This window comes from Poeciliopsis prolifica, unplaced genomic scaffold, assembly GCF_027474105.1.
Source record: "Poeciliopsis prolifica strain line A6 unplaced genomic scaffold, Auburn_PproV2 SCAFFOLD102, whole genome shotgun sequence".
Classification (NCBI taxonomy): Eukaryota; Metazoa; Chordata; class Actinopteri; order Cyprinodontiformes; family Poeciliidae; genus Poeciliopsis; species Poeciliopsis prolifica.
In genome coordinates, this window is record NW_026562477.1 from 577,501 (window position 1) to 600,000 (window position 22,500).

The following is a 22,500-nucleotide window of genomic DNA, read 5'->3' on the forward strand; positions in this document are numbered from 1 at the left end:
CCCCGGCACAGCCAGTCATCTCAGAGAGGGAGGGGTAGAGGAGTGATGAGCTGGGCGACATTCAGTCCAACATTTGTGATGAGTGTGCACTTTCAGACAGAGTTGGTGCACCACAGGGGGAGTGAGAGGGAGGCTGAGTGGATATGAAGCGACAGGAACATCCCTGATTTGTTATTAGTCATAGGTCCTGCTTCCAAATCTGTAATATCTGCATCATAAGAATATTACTCCTTCCACTGGTTTAGTGTGAAAGAAAGATTTATTAACTTGATATTAGATGGACGCACATGAAATATTAAGAGGAGTATAAATACTACTGAAAGCTGAATCTACAGGGTCATTAGAATGTGTTTTCATCCCTTCACCTTTTTCACACATTTTGTTGAATTATTTTAAAATGAACATCTGTGCAGTTTTTTATTCCAAAGTGTCAGCAAGGTCAGATTTAAAATGTCCTTCATGGAGATATATATATATATACAGTGCATGGAGGGTGATGTTATAGCACTCAAGCAATAACATCAAGTGGTTCTTAGAGAAAACCACCTCAGCTACGCTGCAGACGTCAGATGAGGGTGAAGAGTAGCCTTCAAACACAATCTACCCGCACATTTCTTTAGAGCATATCGAGAATATTTATAGGGAAACAGAGCTAGACACAATTCTACTTGACGCACTACTAGCTGAAGCCATTAATCTGCTTTGTCGCTGATGACAGAGGGAATAAGGAAGACGGTAGATGTTAGCTTCTGCAGTACTGTCTCCAATGTGTGCATTAATGCACATTGAGGCATGCTTTTCCGATCAAAATGGGAAGTTAGACACATTTAAAGGAGGTCTCAAGCATTTGTGAATTTTATTTATGGGCTGTTGTACCTAACCTCTGTGGATCCACTGTGGGTTGGTGACCTGAAGCAAACAAGGTAGCAAAGGAGTGAACAAAGACCTAGACATGCTGTTTTTTACACTGCCCACCCATCCTGCCCGACCCTGTCAGGATCTGGAGCAAAAATGGAAGAAAAGACTCAAAAACTGCTGTGCCAAAAAGACCCTCTGTGATTGGTGCCAAAGAGGCTTTAAGAAAAATATTAAGGCCCATATTATCAATTGCACATCTTTCCAAAAAGCTATTTTGCTTGGTCATTATGGCGTGCTGTGCTGTGATCTCTGAGACAGAAGAATGCACAATAAATCTACAAAGTAACAAAATGTGGACAAAGTGAATGGGTGTGAACACTTCTCTGCGCCACTTAAAGGAGACAAAAAGCTCTGGCTCATTGCATCAAACCACAGAAATGTCCAGGACTTCTCCACCATCACTTCAAAAGCTCTTGCTGCAATCCTGAGCAAAGAACTAGAGACGAGGAATGCAGCAGCTGAGACATGAGAAGAGATGACTCACCAGTAGAATCTGTTCGGGGTGACGTGTTCGTGGATGAGCATCCATTTCCTTCCAAAGTCAACTGAGCTGTACAACTGCAGGAAAAACAGAGACACAGGGACGTTAGTTGGGTCAACATATACATCTACATCTGTCAGGTCTTTTAATCACGCCAGCTGATGTAAAACAGCCACAAGTGAGCCAGAGATGTGGCTGCTTAGTTCCAGGCTGGAGGATAGTCTGCAGCTATGAAGCATCCTCCAAGGAGATGACAACAGAATCGCTTTCAGCGTTAACAACCGGCCAATCACGCTAACAGATTATGACAAATATATGCATCTCTGTTCCCTGCGGTACAAACAACAGGCTCGTTGTTTTCAGCTTACATAGCAAAGAATCTTATTTGATAGGCACGTCAAATACTGGCTACCAAACCACTTTATTCTGTACCAGTGCAGAGGACAACAGATGCAAAATATGATGTATGGTTCACCAGATGTGCAGGTGTAGCTTGTGGCCCAATTCCGATGTACTAATTATATTTACAGGCGCCCCGGCAACCAATTAATGACCCTTTTGTGCTTCCTAGCACTACACTGATCGATGATGATGGAGCACCTCACATATTTCTGGCAGCCTTTGTGCATCTATCCAGCCGGTACTTGTGAAGTTTAGCAAATGCTCCAATTTGATAGATTTTAATCACAGCATTAATAAAAATGTAAAGATTTTTAATTTGAAAGCATTGTTTCTATGCTAGACCTTTATTTATACAGGCCGTCTCAGTGAGACGAAGGTCTCATGGAGAAGAGAGGCCTGTTGTGAAAAACAAACAACGTACAACCACAGTAACGACAAATAATTAGGACTTCTGACATGGATAAATAAGCTCAGAAAATAAAAAAAATAAAAAATACAGCAAGTTTCAAGAGATTTCTCTTTTTGTCTTAAAAGAAATTTCAGTTCAAAGTGGATAATTTCAGGTCCTGCTTCAGAGCAAGAAACTGAGCTTGATAAAAAAAAAAATAAAGAGAAGAAACAGCTCATTGTTTTACTCTTAGCTAAATACAGACCTGCAGCTTCCACTACTGAGAACCATTATTTGGTCTCTCAATGTTTAAAATGCTGCAGTCGCTCACATTTGGCCGTGACGCATGTAATGCACCAGTTTGACGCTGTAAAGCCTCCTGGAAACCGTCTGCTTCACAAAGACAGAAGGGACGAGACAAATGGATAGCTGTTAATGTTGTTCAATATTTGGAAGCAATATTAAACAATATTAAAAAAAGGAAAACTTGCTTCCAAATATTGAATAACATATTTGGAGGAGTGTGTATCATCTGCTCTGGATCTTCTACAGTATGGTAGGAGCAATCCCAGGATAGCTTTATGAATACAAATATAGCCATGCATGAGTCAATGATCTGATCTTTTATTACCTGAATGGTATGTTACAGGTAATAAACCTGGAACTTTCCATTTGTAACTTTTGTTAGCAGCATGCTTATGAGGATGATTGACAGCACAAACTTCCCTCCTGGCTCTGGTTGTTTTTGACCAGCAGGGTTCTATTTTTGCAGACTGCAATAGTTACTTACTGCACAATGATAGACAGCAACCAGCATGTGGAGACAGGTGTGTTCATTTAAACAGTAATTTAACAGAGGTAAGGTCATTAAACCAAGATGATTCTCAGCACTTAGAACATGATCTGTTTCTGAAGAAAGTGCAGTTTTATCTTCAGCATCTTCAACATTTTCAATATGTGATTTAAATGAATGTTTGCTGCCGATTTCTATGCCAAGTTACGTTTCCAAGACGTGTCTCAGCATCACATCTTCACCTGCATGTGCACTTTTCATTGAACTGCTGCAGTTTTCTCATCTGACTGCTGAAGGTTTTTCAGGACAATCACATTTAGTTCAATCAGATTCCTTGCAACTCACACATCCACTCTGCAAAAAAAGTTATTTCCTAAAAAAAAAAAAAAAAAAAAAAAAAAAAAAAAACTTGTTTGATTTGAGCCTGACGCAGAAAGAATGAAATGTAATATGGAACAGTTCTTTAAATCAGAAGGAGAGATGAGCTGAGGAGAGATATCCAACCCAGCTGGTGTCAGCCGGTTTCAGAGACCAGACTTCATCTCTACAATTTACTCTGTACAAACGATCAATGTCGCATTAAACCTCTGATTAGCCCAGGTTAATCAGAGGTCAATTTAAATTATTCATTTTTGATGGGAATCAACAGCCATGTTCTTTTATGAAGCTGTCAAACATGAGTAAATATTGAAAATAAATGTTGATTTATGATTAATGCAAATTAAAATGTTAGACATTTAATGAAACATAAGATACAATTATGTAGAGTTACATTCATGTTCATTGCAAAGCATGGAGACATGTCTCTGCTGTTAGTGAGCTCCAAGGTCTAAATGACACAACCTGCAGAAACAAAAGTCAAATTTAAAAAATGTGGCATGCTTGGAGATAGTTTGCAAAATAAAACAATATTTAAAAAACTTTCCATGTTCTGATTTTAGCCAAAAGCAGAAAGTTATGACATTGTTAACTTTTTCAGTTTAGCTGTGAATGTTTGCTGGAGTCTCTTGTGAAGAAGATTTTTAATCTTTGAGATTTTCCTGGTGAAATTAAGGTTAATAAAATAAATCTGCATTCCATGGATGACAAATGTTTATTTTTTAATCAACACAATAGTTAAAAACAATGTGCTCTGCAACAGTCTGCGTCTTTAATCTTTTAAAGTTTGAGTGCTATGTTTTCAGCTGTAGAACCAAAAATAATGTCTCTAAATATTGACACATATAACTTGAACTCCAACATCCAGCAGATGAGATGCGAGTTCAGGTCAGTGAGTTAGTGCTGCTGAAGCTGGCCAACAGGCAGCGTCCCTCATCCCTTCGGACAGAGACATATGACTGCAGCTCCCAGCTCTCCTCCCTCCCTTTGTCAGGTCAATGACATCTTCAATTTTAAAGCTTCTGGGCTGTCACAAAGTAAGCTTCATAGTTTCTCCTTTCGATAAATCAAATGCATGGCCAGCTGCCACCGGAGTCGGGAACAAAAACGCTCACTGAGGAATCACAGGAAGTTCTGTTTGTTAAGGATTCACTGAGAAGACGGAGGAGCAGGTCCAACTGGCAAACAGGTCAAAGAAAATTATTTCCCACAAGTTAATGAAAGATTTCTGAAATCACACTTTATTACATCTTGACTGACGGCTTGTTAAATGACCTGCAGGTATTTTAACAATTCATTTTCCCTCTGATTTCCGGGTTTATAATTGTTCTCCTGTTATATCCTGGATGTCAGGTGTGTGTGTTTTCTGAACCTGTTATAATAAAAGGGAAAAACGCTGGGAATTCTCGGCTTTTGTTTCATGAATAAGAGACAGAATATCACTGAGAAAAAAACATTACTGAAATAATTCCACCTGATGTTGGTTTGGAGCTGCTGTCAATATTTAGCAGGCTGATGTTTTTTTCCTGAGGCAGCGTCTCTCATGCCATCCAAGTGCAACAGATATTATATTTAGAGTCACAAACTATCTCTTCTTTACTAAAAAATGTCTTTCATAGGGACTCGGTGTGACAATGACAATTATGATGTAAATTATGAATATTGCTTTCAATCAAGCTCAAATCATTATTAATATTAATATTCCAGCATTAATTTTGAAATAAACATCATTATGGAAGATGACATGTTGACAAGAGGTAAAAATCAAAACTGTATCAATTAAAATGTCAGAATGGGTGAGCAAAAAGGTAAATTATTATACAGATGGTCATGATTCATTTTTTTCTTTCAGCTTATTAAAAATTATCAGCAGAAGCTTCATCTGATCTGGAATCAGTTTCTCTGATATAACAGGAATTTAATGGAGAAACTTAAAGGTGGAACAAACATGTCTGCAACAGAGCAGCAGACGGTTTTTACTTTTATATCTGACTGGTTCATGTCTGAAGTGAGTAACAGAACATATGCAAGATGCCAATCCATTTATTCTGAAAACCAGTTCAACCAAATACCAGTTCAATCCAAATATAATATGTGTGATGTCATGTAACTGCCTGCAGAAAAAGCCAACAGACGGCACTGCCTCCGTCTTTCTGAGCATGCTCAGAGCAGCAGACGAAAGAGGAAAGGAAAACTTCTGAAAACTAAAAGAGACGTCCAGCAGAACCAGACCAAGGCGGAGCGGCCATCTGCTTCAGCCAGCTGGAGGACCGCTTCCTTCAAACACTCCAGACTCCAGATGAAAACCTCCATACAGGCTAACGCTGCAGTTCAGCAGCTGGATTGGAGCAGGCTCTGAAGCGGGCTTCTGGAGGGTTCCTGCTTTGGAGAAAATATGCATCCAGACACTTTTTTGACAAAATGTTTAACAGCTTGAGGCAGATTGACTTGGCGGAAACAGAGAATCCAAATGAAAAAAGCTAATTACTTCTGCTAGAGTAATCAGAGGCGTGACAAAATGTTTTCATTCAACAGCTGAACATTGTGCAGCTGTAGAACAATCCTTAAAACCAGTAGATTACTGGAAATAATGACAAATCTAGTTTGAGAAGAGGAATAAACACAGGAACACTGCTGAACATTAAAGAAGAAAAACTGCATCAGCCTGTAATTTGCATTTCTGAAACAAATACCTGAACAAGTCAACTTCTGCAGATTGAATGTACAAATCTGCAGTTAGAAAAGTCTTTGCAGACAACAAGCTGCTGCATCTGACTGGCAGGAACCGTGATCATCCATGCACATGCAAAAGACGATCTTCTGAATTTTCTTGGAAACATGCCACTATACTATACTCTGTATCCTATTCTTGTATAAACGATTCCAATAAATACATTTGTATGTGAATTTAATGTGGCTAAATGTGGGTAAAGAGACATGAATAACTTTGAAAAATTTGTAATTAAAAAACAAACAAACAAAAAACCATTTAAAACAGCAGGATGTTCAGCTGTTAAATAAAATATTTTTGTGTCAAATCTGTGATTTTTCTTCTGCTTTATTTTGCAACAATGTAAACATTGACTCAACCATCTCCAGTAGTGATTCCACAGTTTTCCGCCTCAGTTGCTCAAATAAACAGTGAGGAAAGTCTCAACGTGTCAGAGGTTTTAAAATAAGGACCACAGAGCCTCAACGACATATGAACAAGTGTTTTTTCTACCAAATAATTCATGTTAATCCAGATACAGGAAAATGCACTTTAACACTGTTTACACTCAGAGCGCATCAGAGCTGAAACTAACATCCCAACCTCCAACTATCATCAGAGTCCAAGAAGAACACATCTTGAATTTAAAAAACTTTATCACGTTTAAACATCAAACATTTGAGTTTCTGTGGCGGCTGAGCAGGAATAATAACCAGGCTTTGTTTCAATGCTTTTAGATGAAGAGTTACGCAGGAATATTGGATTTCAACACACGCGGATGCAGTAAATGCTAGGGTGTGTGTGGGTGTGTGTGTGGTGTGTGTGTATGTGTATGTGTGTGTGTGTGTGTGTGTGTGTGTGTGTGTGTGTGTGTGTGTGTGTGTGTGTGTGTGTGTGTGTCTGTGTGGGTTTGCAGCTGTAACTTGTGATTTACAGCAAATCAACAGAGAGAAGTCAAGCATTCAAACCGCTGAAACCAAAATGAGAAAGGAATTGATTCCAAACCTGGTTGATCACAGAGATTTTACATTTAGTGGCAAATGAAGGTCAGGCATTTTAGATTTTCTATACTTAAACCTGTGCCAGGAATGCATAAGGCCCATCATTTAACGGGCGGAGTAAAGTGCACTTTGGCTCGGGATGAAATATGAATCAGAATGAAAGATAAATGATGGCTCTACAGCGGCTGTCAACCCTGAAAATCAATTAAAAAAATGGTGGTGCAGAGACGGTCCCCTGTGGACGAACGGACAGCAGTTCTCAGAGTTCCAGGAAAGCCTGCGCTGCATCCCAGAATGCAAAGCTGACACTACTACTTTTTTGCTGCTGCCCTGCACCAATGACATGCTTGCTGCAATACTGCTGCAAACTGTCACCACCAGACAGAATATAATCACACGTTTCCCTAAATCTCAGTATAAGCTGTGAAACATGGAATAACGTCCTCAGAAGGAAAGTTAGGCAGTTTGGAAGCAGCCAATCAGCGACAGATGGACGGTCTTTAACCCAACACGCCCAGTCAGCTGCAGCCAGGTGCTACAGATGCTACATCTGGCTAAGAAATGAGATATCATGAGTCTGGCTGGAAGTTCTTGGAAGTTAAAGTGGATAAAAATGGATTTTGCCCCCATTGCATTTTCAGATTCTCCACTTCAATGGATTTTTGTTGTTATAGCAACAGATAGAGAAGAATCACAGATGCAACACTCATGCAGGTAATGTTTGTGTAATCTCTGCTTTACCTCAGTATATGTCTATTGTTACTTTTTTGTTCCTGACAAGTAAATGAATGCATAAATATCCCTATTAATGACAAATAACACAATTACATATAATGCAGGAAAAGACCAATAGATTTGCTATTTGCTAAATGACAAAATAAAGAACAGAGAAAACCTTGAGATTCCTCTCACCTTCTTCAAATTCTAAAGTTTTATCCATTTCTGACTTTATGAGCACTTGTTGTGAATGAAGGAGAGGCAAATGCCCATGGCAAAAGACCTCACTCTTTTTAATATTTCATTGTGAGCTAAACACCCATCTGTCACCAGTCCTCACAGTCAGACCCACACTCACACCTAAACTCAGCAGAATTAACCCACATGTACTTCTTTGACCTGTGGAAGAAAGATGCAGCTCCCAGAGACAAACCCACTGGGGCGGCATGTAATATTCACACGCAAAGGCCTTAGATGACTTAGATGACCCAGGATCTGTTTGCTGCTCACAATCAAAAAATTATCTTTCAAACTGCAGAATTTGTTCTGAATCGCTGAGTAAAATTCCTCATGATCAAAAGTGCTTCAAGCATTTGATTAGGTCGGCTTTTGGACATTTCTCAGGAGAGGGACACCTCAGGGCAGACGCAGGACCTACTGGGAAGATTTTATCTGATGGTTCACCGACATCCCATCGAGTCCAATCAACGCCAACACGGCCTTGATGTGGACGTCACAGCTGATGTTTCATCTTTACTCCAACAACATCACACTAAGTACGCCAATGTCTTTTCACACTGCTTCAGATAAAATATATTTTAAGAGGAAACAATAAAAACTTGAGTAAAGTTTGATTGTATGTTGTGCCTTTTTTAAATAGAAAATTATAAGGTAAACTGTAATATTTCCAAAAAGTAACAAATCGGCCCCCGATCTGAATACCTGCACGTAGAAAGGAGACATATTACCACTTATTGGTTTAGGAAATTGAAATGGTTACAATGTTCTTTCTAAGACGTCGAGGATTCAAGCAAATCAAAGTCAGAACTTCATGGAGCTAAATGGAGAAAACCTGGTGAATTTCCACAACAAGATCAGCAAAATGACTCCAAGGCGGATCAGTGACCCATCCAGGAGGTCAGACAAAAAACTAATCAAACTGAGGCACTGTGGGCATCACTCGCTCCAGGTGAGGTCAGAGTTCATGAGACAGGGCAACGATCGCAGTACTGGGAGTGTTCCAGCGCCAGAACCATTGCTGACCCAAAAGAACACAAATGCCAGTCTCACAATTGCCTCTGATCCAAAATTGTTTTGAAACTATTCCCTGGACCAACAAGACAAAAGTGAACCTTTTTGAAAGACGCATTTCCCTTTAGATCTGGTGCAAAATGAAGACAATGTTTCAGAAACTGAACACTGAAGCTGCAGTCATGGAACAGGAACGCCTCATGACCTGGACAAGCTAATGTAAGCAATATATTTATTACTTCTGCTCTCTAGCAAAAAGCCTGAAGAAGAATGTCTGACCTTCAGACTGGGGTTATTCTGCACAAGCTGCAGTTAAAACGAGAGCATTAACAGGCGAGCCGTGTGACGCCCAGGCCTGCTGATGTTTGCCTGTTTCCGCCACGCCGCAGAAACATTACCAACGCTTCTACGCCTCGGCAACTTTTATAAAACCAACTCTACATTGTACCAGATATTTGCAAAATGTGTCTTCCTTTTTCTCAGACTCTCAATATGACTCCCATCAACCTGCATTAAGTAGTGGTGATGCCGTCTATTAAATGTGAAAGACTTCATTTGTGTCTGTTGACCTTCACTCCCTCCATTGAGCTACTGTGGGATGATTTGTCTGTAGTGATATTGCTCCAGTTATGATGCCAGCATTTATGCTCTCTGCACTCTGCTCTAGATGTGCCAGCTTCCCATAAATCAAATCATTTACATGCCCATCTCCAGTCTGTTTGTGGACCAAATTACATCCAAGTCGGACCATTGCTTCTGAGTGCTTAAAGTGGGGTTTTAATGTGTATTTCATTAAAGATGCATGTAGAATAATGAACAACACAGCAGCTGGGAATAAAGAAAGCAGCAGAACCTGCTTTAATGAATGATTTAATCTATTATATACTAAATAAACTATTTACAACTGAAACACAATGCCTGATTTATAATCCGTTAGTTTATTTTAGAAACTCAAGAAAGCATTTTGTGCTACTTCTCTCAAAAAAATAAAACAGAAACAAGTGGACTTTATTTTCATAATTGGGTTACATTTCTGTTCATTGTAACATTAAGATGTTTTACACTGACATACAGCAGAAACAGTGTTGTTTGGTTGCAGCATTGCTGCAGCAACACTGTGCGCCCCAAAAAGCTTCCTGCAGCGACATCAAAGCACCGCTGCTCTATAAATACAGAAAAGTTCTGAGAAAAGGATCAAGACTTTGGAATTATGGAAATAACTGTTGCATTATATGACCCAGTGTCCCAAACAATTACTGTAAGTCACTTTTATAACTCTTAATTAAGTCCCTCATAAAGTCTTGATGCATCTGTGTACAGCACTGTGAATCAAAATGCTCCTCCTGGCACCGTCTGGGCACAACCTGCATGGAGGCGGGAGTGAGCGATGGTTTTATGCCCCGCGATTTATGGAGCCAGCAAAGGACACAAGCTAAAGGGCCATCCTATATGTGGGGAGGTAGATGGACGGGCGACACAAACGATACTCAGACTCTGTTCTGCCTGAGAGGCTGCAATGAGGGAAGCCCGACAACTTGTGAGGGATCTGAACTAAGAAGAGGTCCAATCAATCGGGTCTCTGGCGTGGCATCAGTCCTACAGGAAGAGTGTAATAAATCCCACCATCAACATCACCAACAAAGGAAACAAGTTCGTTTCCAGGCCAACTTGGATCTTTGTCCATTTCTAAAACTCAGACACAATGCCTTGGAAAAATATTCACACTCCCAGAACTTTTCTGTCCAGGATACACCAACAAACGTTGTGATTTTATATGACAGACCAATACAAAAACGTCTTAATTGTTCAAAAGCCAAATATCCATTGACATGCATTAATATGCACAATGAAAATTGACTTGCCCTGTTTACCTTCTTGGGAAGACAAACAATCAGCAGCAAGGAGAATTAACGTTTCTTCCCAACTGGTGGCTTTGCAAATTGCACCAATAGCGTGTGAAGTAGCATTGTCAAGTTATTTCAGCTTCCCATGCTATATTTTCTTTCCAATATTTCAGATATGCTCTATGAAAATTCCACTAATAGATCTTTATATATATATATATAAAACTGGAAAACAATGGGTTGGGGATCCACAAGCAGCTTCTTTCACAACTTTCAAACTGTTTACCAGTTTTACAAAAAAATACATCAAATTCTTTCATCCACCAAAATAAAAACTTTTTCTCAACATTTCCTTGTTTCTCTTTTTTTGGTCCCTCTTCAATCCTAAAGCTGTTTTAAAGAGTTTTAATGTTTTATTAGAGTTGGAGGAACATGACTGGTCATCTCATAACAGCACAAATCCCTCTGGAAAAGGTTATTCCACCAAAGTAAAGTAAAAGGTTTGTTTGTTCAGATCTGTGTGGATTCTTGCGTTTCACATCTGCTGCTTGTACCAACAGACCCGGTTGCCCTGCTGTGACTCTGCAGATTCTGAGAGGCCCCAACAAGAGAGCTGCTGATTAATTTAGTGTTCACACCATTCCTGAGCCATGTGATGGGTGATGTAGTCTCAGAGTTCAGACTCAGGTCAGACGAGATGCGGCCGGGTTTTGCCCTCCTGTTATGTTGCGGATCAAATTGACCTGTTTTAAAATAAAAAAATGTTTTTTTTTTAAATAGCTGGCAGTATTTTTTTGCACAAAACTTTTTTCCATTTGTCTTAATAGGTGCACTACATATAGATTGAAAATATATTCATTTTACACATTTGTAACCCCCCCTGGGTCTACATTTTACATCAATACTGTTTGGCTCAATTTGAACAGACTGGCCATCATGTCAGAATATCTTGGTAAAGGTTAGGGTGTGTCAGTCTTCCAGTTACCTGGAGTGTGTGTGTCAGTCTTCCAGTTGTTACCTGGAGTGTGTGTGTGTGTGTGTGTGTCAGTCTTCCAGTTACCTGGAGTGTGTGTGGCAGTCTTCCAGTTGTTACCTGGAGTGTGTGTCTCAGTCTTCCAGTTGTTACCTGGAGAGTGTGTGTGTGTCAGTCTTCCAGTTACCTGGTGTGTGTGTGTGTCAGTCTTCCAGTTGTTACCTGGAGAGTGTGTGTGTCAGTCTTCCAGTTACCTGGAGTGTGTGTGTGTCAGTCTTCCAGTTGTTACCTGGAGTGTGTGTCAGTCTTCCAGTTACCTGGAGTGTGTGTGTATCAGTCTTCCAGTTGTTACCTGGAGTGTGTGTGTCAGTCTTCCAGTTGTTACCTGGAGTGTGTGTATCAGTCTTCCAGTTACCTGGAGTGTGTGTGTCAGTCTTCCAGTTGTTACCTGGAGTGTGTGTATCAGTCTTCCAGTTGTTACCTGGAGTGTGTGTGTCAGTCTTCCAGTTGTTACCTGGAGTGTGTGTGTTAGTCTTCCAGTTGTTACCTGGAGTGTGTGTCAGTCTTCCAGTTGTTACCTGGAGTGTGTGTGTCAGTCTTCCAGTTACTGGCATGCAGCAGAGACTCTCAGCCATGTTGAAGACATCACTAATATGAAGCACACTTTTAGAAGATGAAACTGTAATTTTTAGTGTAAAATGACTGTATTTATCAGAGCTTTGAACATCTTGTGGTGCCATCATACAACACTTGTGTTGAGGTTTTTTTTTTTTTTTTTTTAATACTATTTTTTATTTTTTACCATGACGCACTTCCAGCTGATCCATTATCTACTTCCAGCCTCCTCCTGCCCTCATTGTCTGAAAGGTGTTGTTGATCCGGAGCCAAAGAGGCCGCTCAGCTTCTGCAGAGCATTTCTCATCCCAGTGACTCTGCAGATGGCAGGTATCTCCATCGCAGCTCGCTGCGTCCCGGGCTGCGGCGGGTCGGCCGCGCTCCACCGAGCCGAGCCGGACCCTCCCTGCCAGGACGCCTTTAATGGGCTTTAATGTGGAACACATGATTGGGTCACGCAGGCGGCACTCTTTGGAGATAATGAAGTACCTTGTTACCCAAACCTGCACAGCACGATATTTCCACAGCCATATGGAACAACTGTCTTATGGGAAGCCCTGTAGTTCATGCTCATGTAGAACATGGTTCTTTAAAACTTTAAGACTTTGCAGCGCTTCATTATCTCCAGATAAGAGAGCAGGAGTGTAAGACTCACTGAAAGTCAAACAGGAACATGTTGTACCTGAAAGTCAATCAGAGTCCTGAACATCCTGCTCATACTTGTTCTCTGCTAACTTTAAGACAAGAGACTTATTAATGCAAACATTCACTGGCCTACATTAATTATGCACAGTGCGCATGCACAGCTTTTGTTAGAAGTGTTCTTTTTCTGCTCCTCCAATTACTTTAAACAGCAAGTTTAAATCATTTGTTGAAAGTTTGATTTTGTTCATGTAGCTTATAAAATATTGAGGTGAAAATGTAGTTTGGGAAGCTGAAACACCTCAGCTCAATGCTACATGATACTCTATTTTCTGTTGTTGGCAAAGCAGCCAATCAAAGAGCACCCTTCATTTTTCTTGGTGATGATTGGCTGAACCACCATAGCAAAGATTAGGTAGACTGTAGAAGTTAGTTCCTGCTGTAGTGTTAAAGTTTCCACTGTGTGTATTGAGGTTCATGTGTTGTTTGAGTTCTGACAATCAGCAGTGAGAAGCGTTTTACAGGGTCTCGTGTTCACAGGGCAGCTGTGGATCCCAAGCCCTGCAGATTCTGGCTGCCGTGGAATAACTCAGTGATGGAGACAAAAAATGTTATTTTTCTCTCACATCTTCATTGCTCTAAGAATTTCTTTATAAAAGATATAATTTAACATTATTCTGAAGTATGAATAGCCATGCAAAAAAAAAAATAGGATTTTAGCAAATAATCTGAATTGAGCATCACAGCTGTGTAAACACACCTGTACTGAAGCCAACATCTCCTTCAATTTTATTTATTTTAGTGGCTCTCAAGACCCCACAGTAGCTGGTTTGTGACCCCAAGAAGGGCCCTGACCCAACTTTGGGAACCACACCTCCACAGAGGGAGAGTCAAACATGTAGCAGAAGAAATGATTGGTTCTGTGAGTTCCCCACCAGCCTTTCAGCTGCAGCCACCTTAGTGGAACGGCTCTGAGAGTGAAGGAGCTGTATCTTCTAGCTCATAAAATGACATCTCATAAACAATGAAATTGGATTATGATCCCTCTGCAAACAAAATATTGAACATCTGACAACAAAAGAATAATGTCCACCTCACAAAATCCTATGGCAAATTCTGCTTCTGCTTTTTCTGTAAAACGTAATTCATATATGTGACAAAGACAAATAAAAAAGCTTTAATGAGCTTTGCAAATGAATGTTTGGTTACAAATCAGAATCATGGCCAGCATCCAGTTCTGCAGTAAAACTACAGGCATTAAATCATAACACTGATTGTCTGTTCAGTGCATTTATGAAGGATCCGCTCAATCAGCTGTAATTTATGCAACTCAAAGGTCGGCCTGAATAACATGAACTATCTCCTCCACACATTTCAAACTCTGGTAATAAAAAATAAAATAAAAAGTCAAATCAGGATCTAAACTTAGTTGATCATCAAAAACAGTCAGTTTACTGATTACTTGTGATCAAGCTCCATTTCTGTCACGGTCCACTGAGTCTAACATTTTAAGGTTTCGGTTAGCAGTAATTTTTAGAAGGTTTGAAGTTAATTTAGCAGCTGACACTTGAGTAGAAATATTCTGGATTCTTCAGGTTTTTTTCTCCTCATAACCCTGCTGACTCAGACATGAACACTAACACACAGTTTCTGTCTGGAAAAAAAAAAAAAAACTTCTTGATTGGTTCTGATTAGGACCAGAAACAGCAATCACTGTAATTATTGACTTATCTGCTGATTATTTTTCTTATGAAGTGATTAATTCTTTGTCTATCCTACAAGGTGACATCGTTTTTTGTTAACTCTCACCTGCAGTCTCATTTCCATGCACAGAATAAGCATAGAAATGCACAATCACCCAACTCCAAAAAAACATTTTTTCTGAACAGTTTTTGTTAAATTCCCAGGTTAAAGCCTGGAGGAATATCCATTTGTCTTTTTCCCACTGAAATGAGTCAACTTATCTGTTCCCTAGCAACATTTCCATATTTTAGACATTACAGCCAAAAACATCAAAGTCTTGTTTGCTTCCAACAGGTTTCCTTTCCAGACAGATTTAGCTCCTTCCATCTTTCTATCAACTCTGATCCGCTTCCCTGATCCTACAGAACCCCACAGCATGATGCTGCCACCTCCAACAAACCTCTGAGGCCTTCACAGAAGGATTTGTCTGTGTGTTAAATTACACACTGCTGGACTTCAATTGGTTGCATTTTATTTAGGGTCTGATATAGATTTCATTTGAATTATTAGCAGCAGGATATTCTCACAGAACTGATGGTGTCTTATGTGGAAGATGCAGCCAGAGGCTATCATGACATTGTGTGAAAGCAGCTTTAACAGGTGAATATCTACATTCTCTAAGACGTTCCAGCTTCTATTCACATTCTCTATAAGTAGCAAAAGGAATCAGAGGTTTAAATAAAGAATCATATTAAAGGTGGGGGGATGGTGTCAGCCAAGGACTCAGGATGTAGGCTCACGGCTTCCTATTAAAGTAAAGTCTGAAATAAAAGAGGCTTATCTAAAAAGGACTTTCAATAGCAGAATCTGAAGCTGCAGACAACAATATCTGTCATATTAGGAATGTTACAAAATGAGAAATGCTAATTCCTTTCAGGGACTTGATGCAAATGAAAAGAAAGAATAAAAAGAGTAATCCTGAATAAATGTCCTCTTGCTTCTCTCTCTGAATACTTTATTGAGTCTGATGTCCCCGTTGCATATGTGAGAGTGTTTAGTCAGGGTACGATTCGGCTGGAAATAATTAAAAGCATAAATTTGCATCATTAGGGTGGATTAAGTCAAACAATGTTTGCATATTGAGGGGAGTAAAGAGTCTGTGTGGAGCGCTAAGAAAACACCAGCATGCTGCTTCTCCCAGGTTTGGTGAGCCATCAGCATCTTAGGGGAAAACCTGGAGGAGAATTCCCATCTCCAACCAGAAGTACGCTTCCAAAGGCACAGAATCAGGAACACAACAAAAGTTTTTCCTTGGAGAATTTGTGTGTCAGAGAGCACAGGGGAGGAAAAAGCTGTTTCCAAGGTCTGGTTATCCCCTGAGCATCTTAGTCACAAACTGACTTACTACATTTTTTCTGACATTTCTCTGCTTTGCATGCTCATTGTGGTGACTGGTAACACCCACTAGAATTTATTATCCTCAGACAGCTTATTCAGATGTGCCTGCAACCTGTTTCCGTGTCTGACTGGAGAGTTTTACACAAACAAGAAGAAAAAAGTAGAAAAGCGGCTGCAACATTCCTCCAGAGGGTGGTTGGGTCTCCTGGCTGTAATGGGATTATTAATGATCAGAAGGCTTGCCGTCATCAAACTAAGCAACTACAGAAAGTTCATTTGTTGACTTAATGACATTTTTCCTCCAGCACAGTTTCCTTTTGATATTATGAAAAAAAAAGGTCAACATATGTAAGCCTACGTTTAAAAGAAAATGTGAAAAAGTCAATCTTTACTCAGGAAATAAAATATTTGAAACAAAACAGGAAAAGTTTGGCAGAGTGAAAAACGTTTTTCACAGTGTATGTAAACATATGGTCCATCCTCTATATGGGCTGAGAAAAAAGAGTTGGAAAGAAGTTTATGCTGAACAACTCACAGATGCATCCCTGCAACAACCAACCTGTTTACCAGCTATTATTAGATTTTCCGTGTTTCCACAAAACAACTAATATATGCCATAATTTGTCTGGCAGGTTCTATTTTCTCCACTGCATTCGTGCAGTACTCAGAGATGAATGAAGAAAAGATGTTCTCTTGTTGGTGCAGCGTTCATTTTTGTATACCTCTCTCCTATCATCTAGAGCTATCTGAAGACAATCTCTAAACAGACACCAGAACGCAACATGTAAATCTAATAACCATTCACTGGAAACAAACTCAAGACTAAAGATTCTGCAAATAATGAAGGTGCTACTCATTAGATATCACTGCAGAGTAACACAGTAAGTCAAACATACATGTAAAATCATCCTTACTGACTAAAAACTTCAGCAGTTTTTCTACCTGCTGCTTTTTTGCCAGATTTTTTTTCACAAACTGAAACTAGACAAGGTCACAGGTGTGATGTTCAACCTGCAACTGCTGCATGATGGATGATGTTTATGCAGGAGAGGCAAGAAGAAAATCATTATTAAAATAAATCAGACGAGACAAAGAGCATGGCTTTTGACTAGCTCAATCTAGTCCAGAGGACTCCAAAGCTCTTTAGATTCAGTCATTCATCCACTGATAGCTACTCTGAAGCCACAGATGCCCTGGGCAGTTAGCCTGGCGTTTGCCTTCCTTCCTACACTATTGCTCTTGATTCTCGTCTCCCTTCGGTGCTCTGTCTGCGATTTGTCCCGTAAAGTTTGATTTTTCAGGATGGATTTCATCCTGGCCAATCAGCGAACACTAGGGGGAGCTGTGAATGATGACGCCACGTTTCTGCACTGCTTTATAATTGTAGTCTGCCTGTAGTTTTAGCAATGGCAGCAGAGAGAAGGAACAAAGCCATTTACTGTGTTGGCCTCGCTTCCAAATATGGAGCAATAAAGTCGGTGCAGGAGGAATGCTTAGGACATTTTATTACTGGGAAAGATTTCATGGCCCTACTGCCCATGGGGCTCAACAAAGGTCTTGGCAGTGGGTTATGGGTATTTACAAAGCACACACCTTCTGATAAGCTCCATATCGCAGCTCCATTCACGATTGAGCTTGTGCTTCACATATATCATGGCCAAACATACGAAATTGGGTAAAATAATTTCTAACTTCAATAGAGTCTTCACCTGAAGCTGGTGGTCAGAGCACCGGAGCTCTGACCACCAGCTTCAGGACAAACTCCTACCACCGTCACCTTAATCATTAAAGTCACACAAATGAATCTTCAGTTCAGGAAAAATCACAAGATATTCAGATTAATCCGACCCCTACTAGTGCTGATCTTTTTTTGTTTTTCTGTGTAAAATATTTGATGGCTGATATGTTAAAAAATATAATCTGGCTTTTGCAAAGGCAACAGCGCTTCAGATTTTAATATGAACTCTTGGTCTTATCAGCTCACAGAGGGTTTAGTCAAATCCTTCAGTCATCTTCTCTGTTACTGTTAGGAGAACAATGCAGGAAGCTGTATGCACTTCTCAATTTGATCTTCAAACAAAATGCTGCAACAGACCAAAGGTCATTTCCTTTGGATCATGCGTCTAATCAACCAAACATATTTCATCCATCTAATCTGCCATGGAAAATGAACATTTGTGATAGTGTGACTGACAGAGTCGTCTGTCCGACTGAAAACTTCCAGACATCTCCAGGAGCAAACAGCTCTAGCAACATTAAGTCATGTGGAAATAACTGCCACTTTAACTCCGTCCTCACCATTAGTCAAGCGGAAGACTAATTCAGCTCATCCCCGTTACACGTAAGACAACAATATGACACGGGGACATCATTAGTGCGAGCGGGGGAGAAGTGATGAAGAGCTCGCTGAAATGAGATTGGATTTAAACAAGTGCTGCTGCCGTCCCGAGGGCCTCACGAGGATGCGCTTTGAGAGGATAGGTGGAGGCTGCATAATGATGAGACACTTAGTTTCCCCGCTGTTCCGATTTATGGCCTCTAAGGCCTGTTATGATCATTACGATGGGATGGAGGAAGGAAAAGGGAAATGGAGTTGAGCCTATAAGGGCTGGGGAGGAGAAGGAAATTTTTCTGGTAACGCAGCACTTTTGAACCATAAATCTTTGATCCTCTCCTCCCTATTTGTGCACTGACATTTTTAAACTGGAAGACTCCCAATAATTTCACACTCCAATTAGTAAATTACTCATTTTGCCTTAAAATGCAAATCCTGGGCTGGCCATAAACAAACAGGTCACACCCCAAAGGATTATTATTTTTTCCAAGGATACTCTAGATATCTTGATGTTTAACTGTGATTTTGGTTTTCAAAGAAAAAATAATATCAATATATCAGCACCTAAAAAACCATGTAAAGCTGAACAGGTGAAGAACCATTTGATGATTGTTTGCAGTCATTTGTATTATTCCTCCAAGTGCATGAAAAGAAAGTTGAGTCAATACTTATAATTCCTCAGGCAGGGGCTATACAAACATCAGCAATATTTTAGCACAGTTAATTCTCAAAGAACGAGACTCATTAGGCATTTGGAGCACGCTGAATAATTCATTCTGCATAATCAACGAAAATCAACAGAAACATTTGCTTTTATGTTACCTGCAGAGGATTTATTACAGAAAAAAGGGGATAGTGTGCCTGGTGAGGCTTAGTCTGCAGGGATTAGCTCAGTTTAGGAGGAAGGAAGAGGGAAGCGAAAGCAGGGATTGTTCTTATTTTTGTCAAACCATTGCAAGTTTCTAGGTTTCCTTTTCAGTAACATATTTTATGACTGAAATATTCCAAGATTGAAAGAGACTTCACAAAGAGAATGCCTTGAATATACACAGTCTGGGAGGCAAACTGGTACGAATCTCCCATGTTTTGTGCCACTTGTGGAAAACAAGGCATGATCATTGCTTAAGAAGTTAAAGAAACTGCTCAGATCCTGGTGTTGGGGTGCATTATTTTTGTGTAAGTGTGAAGACTCTTCCCTGAACAACAGATCTCCTTTGGAAGGGTGTGGTTTTCCGACTGAAGACTGCACCCATTGGTCTCAAACCCCAGTCCTTGAAGTCCGGTGTCCTGCACCCTTTAGATGTCTCCAGTGCTATCTCATTAGCAGAGTTCGGTGGAACTTTATGTTTCACCATTTAGTTCGAGTGTGAAGGAAAAGGAACACATGTAAAAGTTGCAGTTTCCTCCCAGGTAAGTTTTCCACCATCATCTTCCTCTCTTCTTTGGCACTTTCTGTTCAGAGTTCTGGGATCTTAGGTTACGTCTAACAGATCTTTTTTCTTTAGCGACCATGGCAACAAACCGTTCAGGTTCTGGTTGAACCTGGATAGACTTTAAATTCTTTCACAAGAAGTTTAAACGTCAAATAAAAGTCATTAAGCATAGCCTGACTCTCTGCAGAGGAATAAACTGCTAATACCTTTAGCAAGTTCACAGTAACCAATAAATAATGAATAATAAATGATGATCAAAACATTAGGTGAAGATTTATTACATCAAACACTTCTGTAAAAACAGAACAGCCTTCTGCAATTATGCTTGTGACATTAAAATGATTTAAACAGATAAACTTGTCATGAACCATAGAGAACGGCTATGGGAATAAAACTGTTCCATGAGGACATGGCCGCTCTCTACAGCAAGATGAACAAACAGCTGCTGCTACCCAATTCAAAAATTACATTCACACTGGAACCCCGAGTCAGAAAAATGTCATACTGGGAGCAAAAACAGCAAATTAAAAACTCCAGCTTCAAGCCACAATGACTGATGAACTTCAGTTGGAAATTAGGCAACTTTTACACACAACTTATTCATTAAAGGACTAACAAGAGCCAAACTCCTCAGCTGCTATGGGTTCGCCATATCTGGAAGATAAAACCAAGCTGAAGTTCACTCAGGGTCTTCTAACATGTTTCAAATAAAAAATATTCAGATGTCAAAACTCAGAATATTAACAGTGTTATATCCTTTATATGAGCTGAGGGAAAAGCCACAGGTTTTAATTTCAACTAGTTTCATCCTTGAGTCAAAAGCAACTTTTAGAACCAAAGTATTTGAAATTCTTTCACACATCCTGCTTTCAGGTCCAACCGGGTGTCAGGTCCATCAGGTCCATCACATGATTTCTCTCCAGTGTTTCCTGGAAGTGAAACGATCTCTGTCAACACCAGCAGCGTCTTTCTGAAGAAGTCCTCTCTTTGGTAACATGTCTGAGTAACGCCACATGGAAAAGATGGAAATGTTTGATTTGCAGGACATGAGGCCATCCTAGAGTCCAAGCTGCTAATTTTCAGCAACTGTATGATTCCCATAAGCACAGAAAACACAAGACTCCAAAAGTACCTGAATATGCATCAGTGCACAAACTGGAAACCATCTCAGCACAACCACAAGCTACTCTACAGCTAACTAAACATCTGAGCACAAAAAGAAGAATTGAACTTAAAATGTCTTTCAAAAGTCAAACTTTCCTACTCTCTCCGATTTCACTGCACAAAGAAGCATTTTGATCAATTTTCACCCCGGAAAAGGAAAACCATCGGCTCTATAACACATCATATATGATAATAGATTATCTTTTGTGATACATAAATACACCTCAATCACCTGGCCAATGCAATAAGAAACTAAGCTACTATATGGTTAAACGTAGGCGTTACAAAGACGTGTAATTTTATGTAATTTCCCTTCATATTCCAGGAACATCTTAACTCAGCCAGAGAGCAAAAGCGACAGAGAACTTTACCATTCTGACGTCATTCCTTTGAGTCTTTTTAAAGTCAATCAGGATCTGAACGAGCAGCAGCAGAAACTTCTCCTTTCTGTTGACATTTTTCCCTTTGGCCTGGCAGCACACTCCCATCTGCTGTTTTCACAAAGGAGTGACAACAGATACTCCAGCCTTCCATCGGCGTGAGGGCCTCCATCTGTTCTGATGCATCTCCTTCCCATGTAGCCGCGCTTTACTGTATCCATAATTTCCCTTTGATTTCAAAGCTCCATCGCCAGTTTCATCATTCCAGATGGACGCAAGAAAGTGCGATAAAATATTTCCTAATGCATCCCGGCCACTCTGGAACTGTGATTCTTGGTTTTCTTTGATATGTGCCCGCTGAGTTAAACAGATGCACTTCCTGTGCCGACTCAGTCAGTCCTGTGATCTTTTTGTTTGCTTTCAGTCTTTATATGAATCAGCTGTTGCTTTTTCTCTTCTTCCACCATCTGGAGTTAACCTTCCACAGACAGCTCAGTCCGTGATCATTTAGTTGTGATCTATTGTGTTATTACTGCTTCATGTGGAGCCATCCATCACCTTGCTAATGGCATTAATCCCTCCATCTGCAGGATGCTGCCTGCTCAGTGCCATGGAGAGCTTTGGTTGAATCCCACATGCGTTCCAGGTCAGAGTCTGTAATAAAGCTGCTGCTGCCTCTGAGACCCCAGCTTCTTGCCACAGATGCTCCAGCCTTAATGGATTACCACAGCTCCAGTGGAAATAGGAAGACACAAATTAAATGTTTACTTGGACACGGGGTGTGTTGTACAGCGTCTCAGAGTAATGAAATTGCAGAGTGTTGTGAATACGCAGCAGATTTTTCCATGTGGATGGCTGTGTATGAGGCTGGAGCTGAACCTGAAAGCCCTGGTCCTCGTTACACTCGACATGCATCAGTTGTACCAGCAGCTTCGCTTTGTTTTTCTAAAGTGCAGCTTTGGCTTTTTTTCTTTTTTGCTTCTGCTGTTTCTAA

General features: G+C 40.2%; 1 protein-coding gene across 3 annotated transcripts in view; it reads right to left on the reverse strand.

Annotated features, from left to right (window-relative positions):
- Nucleotides 1-22,500, reverse strand: part of sorcs3a (sortilin related VPS10 domain containing receptor 3a) — a 189,612-nt gene that overhangs the window by 54,659 nt on the left and 112,453 nt on the right. For all 3 annotated transcript variants that reach the window (XM_055023515.1, XM_055023514.1, XM_055023516.1), the window contains exon 5: nucleotides 1,403-1,476. In XM_055023515.1, the coding sequence (XP_054879490.1) occupies nucleotides 1,403-1,476 (74 nt within the window). The remainder of the gene's footprint in view (nucleotides 1-1,402; nucleotides 1,477-22,500) is intronic.